Source organism: Odontesthes bonariensis, chromosome 3, assembly GCF_027942865.1.
Source record: "Odontesthes bonariensis isolate fOdoBon6 chromosome 3, fOdoBon6.hap1, whole genome shotgun sequence".
Classification (NCBI taxonomy): Eukaryota; Metazoa; Chordata; class Actinopteri; order Atheriniformes; family Atherinopsidae; genus Odontesthes; species Odontesthes bonariensis.
The window spans coordinates 35868668-35880636 of record NC_134508.1 but is presented as its reverse complement, the minus strand read 5'-3'; the positions used below and the strand labels follow the sequence as shown (position 1 = coordinate 35880636).

At 40.6% G+C, this 11969-nt stretch overlaps 1 protein-coding gene across 1 annotated transcript; it reads right to left on the bottom strand.

Moving 5' to 3' along the window:
* Positions 1-5465: 5465 nt before the first annotated feature.
* On the bottom strand, positions 5466-9073 carry LOC142376990 (WD repeat-containing protein on Y chromosome-like). Its single transcript, XM_075460693.1, has 3 exons — positions 6374-9073; positions 6066-6121; positions 5466-5475 (listed from the first exon to the last, which is right to left on the bottom strand). The coding sequence occupies exons 1-3, from the start codon at positions 9071-9073 to the stop codon at positions 5466-5468; spliced, it is 2766 nt and encodes a 921-aa protein (XP_075316808.1).
* Positions 9074-11969: the final 2896 nt, after the last annotated feature.

The following is an 11969-nucleotide window of genomic DNA, read 5'->3' as shown; positions in this document are numbered from 1 at the left end:
GTAAGAATAAGTGAATGTTCTCCCAATATCTAGTTGAGTTGGACCCAATGTTACGTTACGTCAATGCAGTTTTTTTTTTATTAACCATAGGCCTGTTGTTTTTACAGGCTACTGTCACCTCACAATATGGATGTAACGAGTCGCTTGAAGGAGGCGGTGCCAAACAGTCCGAACTTCAGAGAGGTAGACGGGGACACTATCCAGGGTGAGCGGCGCTGGCTTTTACCACGGCTAGCACTGATACTTTTAAGCACTGGTCATTTTATTCATTCCTCTTGTTTGTTTGTTTTTAGCTGCGTGACGGACCTGTGTGCTGTGCTACAGGCGCGTCTTGAAGCCAACCCGAAATACTCACAGTCTCACCACAGAAGAGTGAAAGAGAGTAAGAACATATACGCTGTCAATATGACTTTCGTTACTTTATAGACAAGTTGTCAATATGCTGTGCATGGATAGACTATGTTTTGATTATTTATTGGTTATTCCAACAGCTCCCAGAAGCCAGCTTCTGATCCAGGATGAGGACGTCTGACAACTCCCGCAGACCCTGCAGGGACCGGAGTAATGCGAAGAATGCGGATTCCAAACGGCGGCGTTTAGGCTTATTGTGTATATTGTAGGCTACAGCAGTGTGTGTATATATAGTTTTCAATTCTTTATTATCAATATGGTTCTTATTACAATGTAAGCTATGTACATTGTGTGGTGTGGCAATAAAAGCGCTTTAAAAAAAAAAAAGTTTCCTTTTTCATTTCCTCAATAGATTCACATCATTCATGCTTGCATTAGCCTAGTCATAGTGCAGCTTATAAGAATGACGTGAATATATGAAGTAAACAAACATCCCAGGAATATTAGTAATAATCACAATTATTAATCATAATTGCTGAGTGATATGCCCATATAAAGTATGACTATATTAACCTTATTGGCCAATGGGCGGTCAGCTTTACAGGAGCTTTTTTTATGTAATCACGTGCCTTTTTCGTCCAATACCAGCGAGGCCAGTGAGAGGTTCAGGCGCTCTCACAGCGGGGTGCTAATCGCTGGGCCATTAGCACCCCGCTGTGTGAGCGAGTAGGGTTCGTTTCCGACGATTTTCTCGCTCAACAAACTTAAAGTTTGTCTGCCTGCAAGCGCCCAGGTGCGTCCGAAAATTAGGCAAAATCGCGGATGTTCACTGCCGTCCACAGTGACACAAATCCCTCTTTTCAGGCAGCGAGACTGTTTTTACATTCATAGAAAACCGCAATACTTGTGAGCGAGGAAGCACATGTGGAGAGCCTCAGTAATTTAAAAAAAAAATCTAATTTCTCTTTCTTCTCCTCTTGCATTGGGATGATTTAAATGTCTCATTTCAATAAGAAAAATCTCTTCCTCCCAATATAAACTGGTGCAACAAAGAAAAAGACAATCATGTTTTTGTACATTTGAAAGTGCAAGTGGACCATCTTACTCAACGCCTTGTGCCAGAAGAAAATACTTGAAACTAATGTCTATGTTTAGTTTGAACACAGAGATGAGGTTTGATTATGCCAAAAAAGATGAAGGAGAATCCATTTATTACGTTTTAGGTGGCATGCGCAGCCTTCTTATATTTTGACTTTCTCAAAGGGTGCAGCTTCTTCAGTTGTTACCTTGTACTGTTAACTATAGGACACAATTAACTCTTCCAGATTCAGATCTTGAAATTAGTTATGTATTTAGCAGGTTTGAGACCAAGTAATACGGATTTGTAAATCAGTGCATTTATGTTCATAGGATTTTATATGAAAATACATGCATGGTTTAATTGTGCTATCTATGGGCCGTATTACAATTGAAGAAAAAATTAAAAATAAGAAGCATGTTTTACTGACAAAAATGAATATATGCTTTAGTTTTAAATAATTCGTTCTTACTTTACATTACGGTCATTTTGCAGACGCTTTTATCCAAAGCGACTTACAATAAGTCTTTTGCCTAAGCGACTTTTGCCTACCGATGTGTGTTTAACATTGGTAGGCAAAAGAACTTCAGGTCACAAGAAATCATAAGTGCATTTCCTTCCAAAACCAAACAGCTAAGAGTATCACTAGTGCCAGAGTAAGTGCAATAAGTTAGGTGCCTAGACAAATGGGGAAAAAAGACCATTTAGAAAACAAATAAGTGCGTAGGAAGTTGGGATTCTTCTAAGTAAATTAAGTGCTTCAGATAATACCTAGTTGAATTAAGACAAAAACATGGAAAAACATTTAAAGTTAAACAAGCAATTTATTGAGTTCACAACTATGTGTGAATTGTCTTATGCAGAATGCAACACTTTTTCTAAAAATCGGCGCATAAATGTGTAAAACCTGCTTCACACGTACAAGTGAAAATCCAAAGATTTCCACGTTTATGTGTGTAAAAGCTTTACGTGTTTTTTGCACATATGACTTTAACATAAATAGAAAATACCTCACCCCTCCCAAGAATCAAGAAGCAAATGTTTTTCTTTCAGATCAAATATGAGCAAAAATGTATTGATTCTCTGAATCGTGAATACATATGATGGAATTTCTAAGTCATTTTCTTTTCCAAGAGAAATATTTTCACATGTCTGTACACAGTTGTACAAAAAGTACATCACAATTTATGTATTCTATGGATTTATTGAAGATTACAGTGTCAAATTTTCATTTCATTTGTTTGTTTTAGTTGTCGTTGTCATCGTTGTTGTTTGTTTGTTCGATGTTGTTTTATACTGTGTTTCTTTGTATATTTTGTTTTAGTTGTCGTCGTTTGTTTGTTCGATGTTGTTTTATATTGTGTTTCCAGGGCCGTTTCTAGCTTTGTGGGGGCCCTAGGCAAGATACAGTTTGGGGGCCCCTAGTTTGTCAAACTACAATGAAGAGATTCCTAACCCTTTAGATGGAACACTAAGATCAATTACACTTTATGAGCAAAACAGGCTAGAGTTTAAATTAAACATCTTAAGTTGAACCACTCAGGCAAGTGAAACTAATAAGAATATATAATATAAAGAAAACAATAAATAAAATATTTTGAGTTTTTTAAAATATTAAACTGTAATGTACAGCGTCCCTTTAAAGATTGTACCCAATTACAAAGTAGATAGTTACTTTATTGATCCCGAAGGAAATTCAAGCATCCAGTAGCAGACATAAAGCAAAAAAAATGTTTATACAATTAAACACTTTAAAAACAATCTAAGAATTTAAAAAACTAGTTTAAAAATCTTAAGTGACAGAGTGAATTAAGACCAAAATGAAATATAAAGTGACCAGTGAAATACAGAAGCGCCATCACTTAAAGCTGTTGTACATCCTGATGGCCAGAGGAACAAAAGAGCTTTTGAAGTTGTCACTTTTAAGAAGTTTCTGCATTTATCTACACATTGTACTAGTTAAAGTATTAAAACTAAGGAAAATGATTCACTGCCACAATATTCTAAAACAAACAGGATGCCTAATATTTGTATATCACTAAACTAACAGTAGAACACTTCTAGAGGCCTATGAATAACACACCAAACTTAGTAAATGAATCCTAAGTAATGCCAAAATCGTGTCAAATACCTGAGAGACGACTTCCACTGAACAATGACAGAGCAGGACAACAACCAGCCTCCCTCCCTGCTAGAATCTGAATAAACCAGAGTCAATCAGTCATTCCCGTGGCAGGACTGACTGTCATACTCATCTTAATATAAGCAAACTTTCATGAGGCAAACACTGAAGCCGAGTTTATAACGAAATTCCAGCCAGGTACACAACATTTATCCGAGACTAGCTAGCAGGACAAATAAACACAAAAAACGTCCCCCCTCCAGCTATCCAGCCCACATCACCCAACACATGCCTTACCTTTGTCCTCAGGCCGTTTTTCTTCCTCCATTTTTCCGCGACACTACTATAACTTCTTTTTTATGCCATTACGGCGTTTGTCTTGTTAACTTTTCTCGCTTTTTAGGGGAATGATGGGTAGATGTCAATCATTCCCGTCACACCTGTTGGCGGCCTGCTGCGCCACTCAGCGTGTGACAGTGCTGTACTTTACACAAACTCTACACACGGTCGCCAGCATTCGTAGATTTTGTTCGTAACTCCAAACTTTTCGTCAAATCCAATCGCTAACCAAGCCTAGGTTGCTGACGTTAGCTGGCAGCAATATCACTGAACGCTAGGTTAGCGAAACAATTACACCAAAAACACAAATTTACCAGCAAGGGATGCACGAGCGTCATCTCTCCCTTTTCTTTTCTTTCTTTTGTCAGCGCCAGAATCATGTGGCCTTTTACTTGACATTCTAAATCTTCTTCACTGTTAACGGGCATAACTCGGAAAACGTCAGGTAGGAGGATGCTCCACCACCTCCGATGCGGTAACTTTGAAGACTGTACCATTTCAGGAAGGGGGTGGGGGGTGGGGGGTTATAGATAAGGTAAACACATCTAATTTGCCCAAATGGAGTAATAGGGAACACAATTAAGAAAAACAACGTTGGGCCTGTTCATAACTATTTTTTATAATTTCTTTAATGTAATAATATAATAACTATCATGAAATTTTGTTTTAACAACCTTAATTTTGGGGGGCCCCGCCAGGTACTTGGGGCCCTACGCGCTCTGCGTACTCTGCGTATGGAGCGGTGTGCCTGTGTGTTTCTTTGTATGTTTTGTTTTTGTAGCAGTAAGTAAGGAAAGACTTGGTTGGGAGAAATAATGAAAATACATTGTCATGAGAAGACAGACCTGAACGAGCCTCTGTCTCCCATAACTGTATACTAATTACTCCCCCAACTGTTTGTCTCATTTCAGTGCACTCTTTACTGGCCGACTCGGACCTGAGAGACGCGGGTTCTTTGGTGGATTTGGTTTGAATTGGGTCTGGTTTTGCTGCAAATGATCGGCGATATTTGGCAAATGTATTTGCTTGGTTGTCTTCTCAGGCCCCTGTTTCATTGTGCTGTTCTTTTTGAGTGCATTTTTTATCAATCTATAGTGGTCTATGGGCTTCGGAGTCACAAATGTCACTGGTTTGATGTCGATCTGTTTTTGTTTCTGCACCCAGGCTGATATGGGTGGAAATTGTCTATCCTCAGTCGTCTTCCCAGGTTTTTGTTCCACAGGTTTACGGAGTCTGATCAAACGAGATGCAAATCTAGTCGAACCTGAGGGACAAGGAGTCAGAGGCGGACGTGGGCTAAACTGGGTTGGTGTTTGCTGCAAATCTTTGATGGGTGGTAAAAGTGCATGGCTGGTTATGTTCTCAGGCCTTTTTTGTACTGCTCTGTTCTGTCTCAGGGCACTTTTTATGGATCTAGTTGAGTCTGTGGGGTGTGGGGTCAGAGGTGGACGTGGTTTGAAGTGGATCTGTTTTTGCTGCACGCAGGCTGTGATGGGTGGTAATGGTCTATCCTCAGTTGTCATCCCAGGTTTTTGTTCCACAGCTTTACGGAGTCTGATCAAACGAGATGCAAATCTAGTCGAACCTGAGGGACAAGGAGTCAGAGGCGGACATGGGCTGAACTGGGTTGGTGTTTGCTGCAAATCTTTGATGGGTGGTAAAAGTGCATATCTGGGTATGTTCTCAGGCCTTTTTTGTACTGTTCTGTTCTGTCTCAGGGCAATTTTTATGGATCCACTTGAGTCTGTGGGGTGTGGAGTCGGAGGCGGACGTGGGCTGAACTGGGTTGGTGTTTGCTGCAAATCTTTGATGGGTGGTAAAAGTGCATGTCTGGTTATGTTCTCAGCCCTTTTTTGTACTGTTCTGTTCTGTCTCAGGGAAATTTTTATGGATCCAGTTGAGTCTGTGGGGTGTGGGGTCAGAGGTGGACGTGGTTTCTGTGTGATGGGCAACTGATCTCTGATGGGTGGTAAATGTATATCTTTTGTTTTCTCAGAACTCTGGTTGACTGGGTTTTTGTTTCTGAGCAAACCATTTGCAGGTCTTCCTGAGACTGGGGGATGCGGGATGGGTGGTAAACGTGCATGCTGGATTGTGTTTCTAGGCCTCTGTTCTACTGCGCTGTTATTTTTGAGTGGTGGCAACCGTATGTTTCCTGATGATTGCTTTGAATACCTGGTGGCAGGCAGAGGTTGTGATGGAGATACTTTATCGATGATCCCTGGTATGGTCTGTGACAAGGGTTGGGCCTTACTGATAAGGATCTGTTGGCACTCTTCTTTGTGCTTTAGTTGTCGAGTGCAATCTTGCCTTCCTGTAACCATCAGACTTTCTATGACTTCAACTTCTTCTATATATCTACTAATCTGGTGAGTAACTTTATTCTGGATCCTAAATCCAGGCACATGTTTATATAGAATGGGTCCCGGGAGTTCATATGGTATTATGTCTATCAAATGTCTAAAAAGGGGATCTCTTCCAACCAATTCTCGAATATCAGTATCACAATCAGGAGATGTTTTGGGAAAGGTTTCTTCCTTTGGGGCGTTGACTTGTTCTTCATGTTCCTTGTCAATGTTCTCCCTTATTTGACCTTGTGTAGTATTGGACCCCCATTGATCTTTCCCGAAAAGGCCAACAAACTGACCAGTATTTGTCCATTGCTTAATATTCTTCTGCCCTGTAGTGACTATGTTTGCACAAGCATTATCACAAGCAACACAGACCAGCTCAGAACGGCAAGCCTGCCAAGACGCCAACAGTGGAGGTGATTGCAGTGACACACGCCATGGCCCAGTATCTGCTTCTGTTTTGTATCCAAAGTTTTGAATATCCCACAAACAAATCCTTCCAGTGCTGTCACCAGTCACAAGTGTCTTCTCAGATTCATCAGTTATCATGTAGGTAATAACTGCATTGCTTACCACCGCCTTAAACTTTCCTATTTGTCCTCCTTTAGCCTTAACTGACCAGGCACCGATGTAACCACCTGCTGAGATTAGCAGTGTGGCTGTTCCAATATCAACCTCCCTTGTCTTCAAAGATACAACAAAGGGGCGTACATTCTCGTCATTCTCCTCCTCTGTAGGATTAGACTGATCCAGTCTTTTGACTTTCTTTTTAGTTGGTATCACACCTGAGTGACCTGTATCCCTAAATGTCAGGTGTGTTCGGAGGCTCTCTCTTGTTTTTATATAGTAAACAGCATCTAAAGACAATGTATCCCACATGACAACATTTCCCTCATTAGATGCAGTAATCAAAATTTCCTTGTGGAGTTCCATGGAGCAAATATCATTCAATAAGTGGTGCTCCAAAAATATGTTTTCTCCTCCTTCAATGTCCAGCCTAAAGATGGTCTTGCATTTCTTTGCTGAAACAAATATTTTGCTGTCTTTACAGATAATCTGGGTCACATCTTTTGGCATTTCAACGGGGAGGACTTTGAGCTCCTGCCCGTTACTGAAGTTCCATAGTTTCACTTTCCCATCGGGAGATATTGTGATGACTTGACGTTGGGCTTGATCGAAGGCAATAGCAGTGTGCCCAACAGACTTTTCTGGAGTGACTCTAAACTGCATTGCTGCCTTTCCTGTAAGAACATCCCACACAGTCACAATACCACTCATGCAAACAGAGACAATCTGCTTGTAAATGTTGTGGTATAGCACACTGCACACAGGCATGTTGTGGGACGTTAAAGAATTATGAAAATCATTTGTTCCTCTCCCTAGACATTTGGCTATATCCGAGTTAGCCAGGAACAACTCGTTGTTGTGTATGTTGTAATATACAGTGGAAATTGGGGCCTCTTTCATGCCCACAAGAAAAATCCTCTGCCGGCAGGTCCAGTCACCGTCGGACCATATACGTACATTTTTATCAGTAGATAAACTGACAAAGACATTCTCTGTTGGATTATAAACTATATTTGTGATGGCTGTTTTATGTCCTTTTAATATCTCTTCGCATGATGATGTTTTGTGGGGGAACCACACCCGCAGAAGGCCATCTTTGCCACCAGTCATTATAAAATGTGACCAAGGGGAATATTCAGCACAGGTAAAGAACTTGTCATGGCCCCTGCATTCAAAGACTTTTTTAGAGATTTTGGGTCTGACAGACTCAGGGCATGTGCTTAAAGTAACAACGGCCATGGATTTAGATGATTCACCACACATGATGAATGATTCCATACAAGGAAAGTATTGCAAATTTCTGAATGTTTCAGGAAAAATGGGAATCCTGAAAGAAACAAAATCTTTGGAAACAGTCTTTAGGAGGGATGAAGTGTATGCAACTGGATAGTGCCCCAGGGTTTTTTTCTCAAACATGTTTTTGCAAAAGAGCCCATTTTCACACACATCGTAGGAAATGAATACGGATAAAAATCCTTCTGAATCTCCAAAGGAAAACATACCTTTTTTCTCACTGTGGCTGTAGTTAATGGTTTGGATTCTTTTGTCTTCATCCACAATTAAGCAGAATGAAATTCTCAATAATTCTGGGATTTTGTTACATTCATAGAATAGCAGTTCTCTGTCAGATGTTGCGACAGCCAGCTTCTCGATTTCTTTGATGTACACTACATCATTGACGTGCATTTTCCTTTTGTGATGTAAAGGAGGAGTTTCTTTGTCTCTCTCGTACAAGGGAAACGTGCATGACATCTTAAAGTCATCAGGCCAGTACTTCAGCACACCATCTGTACTGATGGAGAGGTACAGACACTTTTGGTAAGGCCGGAGTTGTTGTGATGCATCCTCTGCTCCGTCTTTTGGATTGCTGATATGCTTAAAAGGGAGGCATATTATTTTGACTACTAATCTGTGGGTATCAAAGGTTATCAATTCAAAAGGTTTGGGGAAAAGTTGGTTCTTGTAATCCAGAGCCTCTGCATTACTTGTTTTATGCATAAGAAAATTTAACAGCTCCCCAATGTCCACAGTTTTATCGCAGTTTGTGTCGATCTTCATGTGTAGCACACGCAGCTCTTCTTCATCTACTTTACTGTAAAGCTCCTGCATTGCCATAGAAAATTCGTCGATGTCAAGGCCGCCGCTGCCGTCAGCGTCATATTTTCCGAATACCTCGAGGATTGCTGGAATATCGTCAGCAGTGAACATTTTTTCTGATTCTTCCAGTTCACTGCCGGCTTTACCACTAGGGTCATCATTCTTCATGTTAATGAGTTCGTCCAAGTCCAAGTCCAAGTCCAAATCCAAGTCCAAGTCCAAGTCCAAGTCCAAGTCCAAGTCCAAGTCCAAGTCCAGGTCTTCTTCTGAAGAGTTTTCTCCGGGATATGCCATGTTTCCAACTATTGTATGTTCAAGCACCGTAAGATTGTTAGAAATTAGTGCGAGTGATATAACTTTGTAATGCTGTATACAGAGAATCTTTAATTTCACTGGGTATATGTATTTTGGTGAAGTCATCAGACTCCTTTGTGACCTCATTATGACACGGGTGAAACATTAAAGGCTAATTATGACATCATCTCTGAGGTCACGGATGGAGTGCTCAGAAACTGTTGCCTAGCAACGGGATGGTTCTGGACTCTTGTAGAACCAACCCCACAGAACAGCAGAGAACTCCAAAAATCAAAATGTTCCAAAGACATATTATACATAGATGTATTGCCCACTCTGATTCGTTGATGCAAGATGCCAACATATCCTTCATTGTGGAATGGGCAAAACTGGTCTAGAAATAAATGTAAATTTATCTGGATATATGATTTTTTTATTTGGATTTTTTTTTTTTGGGATTGCTATAAACTCAAAAGCCCTTTTCAGTCTGAGCAAGATAATATCCTATTACCTCAACTGCCACTATGAAGTCACCTTTGAAAGACTTCTATGATTTCTGCTCTTTTATTTTGTTCTATTTACACATTTAGATTAAGCTTTGACATTTAAGCAGTTTGCAAGAGTCCAGGATCGGGCAATTTTAGCAATCCCTTCGCCAAAATTAGTCTTAGGCTATGTACACACGTAGCCGGGTATTTTTAAAACCGAATATTTCCCCCCCTCCGTTTATAAAATAATTTGTATCCACATTACCTCGTTTTTGAAAAAAACACCTTCCACACATAAGCGAACATCTGCGTTTTCACCTGTCTTGACAACCCAAATGCATTTGCTGTTTTGCGCAATCTGCCCTCGTTAGCTAAATAATAAAGTGTGCACGCAACTTTTTTGAGCACACTGACAAGTGATCGCATGACAGTGGACTGCCCCTCGATATGAGGATGTAATAATTCCGACAGCGACAGGAGTGAGGACCGGGACATGCGGAAATTGTCATGCCATTCCTCTGGGAGTACGACTTGGGAGTGTAAAATCAAGGCAGTAAACAGCGCCTGCACAATAATAACCACCACAGTTCTCAAGGCATCCATGCTTTTTCAGTAAACAAAAGTCGCACGTTTGACATCAGAGCAGATTTGTTGTTGTTTTGGCGCATATTGTGACGTTTGAAAACGCAAAACTCTGGTTATCTCTGTCTACACGCAGCTGCATAAACGGAGTTTTCAAAAATCTTCACTTTGCCCGGAGTTTTTAAAAACATTCGTTTACGATGCGTTTTTATGCGTTTTCATGTGGATGACAGGTCCAAATGTAGAAAATTATATTTGTTTTATCAGATACCCGGCTACGTGTGGATGGGGCCTTAAAATTGAAAATAAAACACTGTCAGGAAACACTTAAATATGGTGGTCTTGGATTTTTAAAGTAATTAGCTAGGAATTACAAAATAATAAGTATCCATCCATTTTCTGCCCATTATCTGGGACAGGATTGAGCAAAGATCTGGGCAAAGATACTCAGATCATCCTCTTCCCAGCTACCTCGTGGTATTTTTGATCAAGGTGACAAACGATATCCGCCTGAACACAGACGCAGACAAAGTCTGTGGCTGTGTTCGAAACCGCAAACTGCATACTCATCGATCAGACAGTATGCAGAACATTTACCCACAATGCATTTCGCTCCTACCCGAGCCGAAATCAACCGGCCTGAAGCTGATTTCCCTTAAGCTCTAAACTCTGTAAACTTTAGAAACATTTGAAACATTTTCAGGCAAGAATGTAGTCGTTTAGATCCCCAACGTGTTGAAAATCTGACAAAATACCGGCTATTTACAATTTTGTTCCCACAAATTTGGCACTACTAAAGCTAGCCGCAGTGAGCAACGCACTTCCGGTTATTTTCACAAAATAAAATACCTTTGCCTTTTATCATAGGGAAAGCCATTACGATACAATTGGTGCTTTTGTTTTGAAAACAGGTAGTGAACGTACCCTCGTTGTAGCTAGCTTGAAACTGCCGTTTTGACAGGAAATGACAATCGGCGATGTCACGTTACATTGCATCTTGGGTAGTTTGAGTATGAGTAGTAACCTCATGATGAATACCCAACATTTCAGAGAATCTAGCATGCATTCGGGAAAAAAGTCAGTATGAGTAGTATGAGTAGTAGGAGAAGTATGCGGTTTCGAACGCAGCCTCAGTCTTAGTTCTGCTGGACCGGAGTGCTGCCTTTGACACAGTTGACCATGCAATCTTATTACAAAGGTTAGAAGACTGGGTGGGAATCTCTGGTAGTGCTTTAAACTCCTATCTTGAGGACAGGAAATATTTTGTTGAAATTGGTAACTACGTCTCAGACCAAATGGCTATGACCTGTGGGGTTCCCCAGGGGTCAATCCTGGGCACCCTATTGTTCAAGCTCTACATGCTTCCACTGGGCCAGCTAATACGCAGCTATGTGTCCTACCACAACTATGCAGATGACACTCAAATCTACATGTCACTGACGGCAGGAAAACACGGGCCTGTAGATACGTTGTGTCACTGAACAGATCAGTGTGTGGATGCAAAACAATTTTCTTCACCTAAACTGAAATCACTGTCTGTGGTCCACAGAAACAAAGAGAAAGTGTTATCAGTCACCTTGAGACTCTCTCTCTAAAACCTAATAATCAGGTTAGAAATCTAGGTGTACTTTACATTACGGTCATTTTGCAGACGCTTTTATCCAAAGCGATATACAATAAGCGTGTTCAACATCGGTAGG

Coding starts and splice junctions, on each gene's coding strand:
- LOC142376990 (XM_075460693.1), bottom strand. CDS start 9,073: ATGAAGAATGATGACCCTAGTGGTAAAGCCGGCAGTGAACTGGAAGAA. Junction 6,122..6,373: donor ATACTGATATTCGAGAATTG/GTTGGAAGAGAT, acceptor CCCTTGTCACAG/ACCATACCAGGGATCATCGA.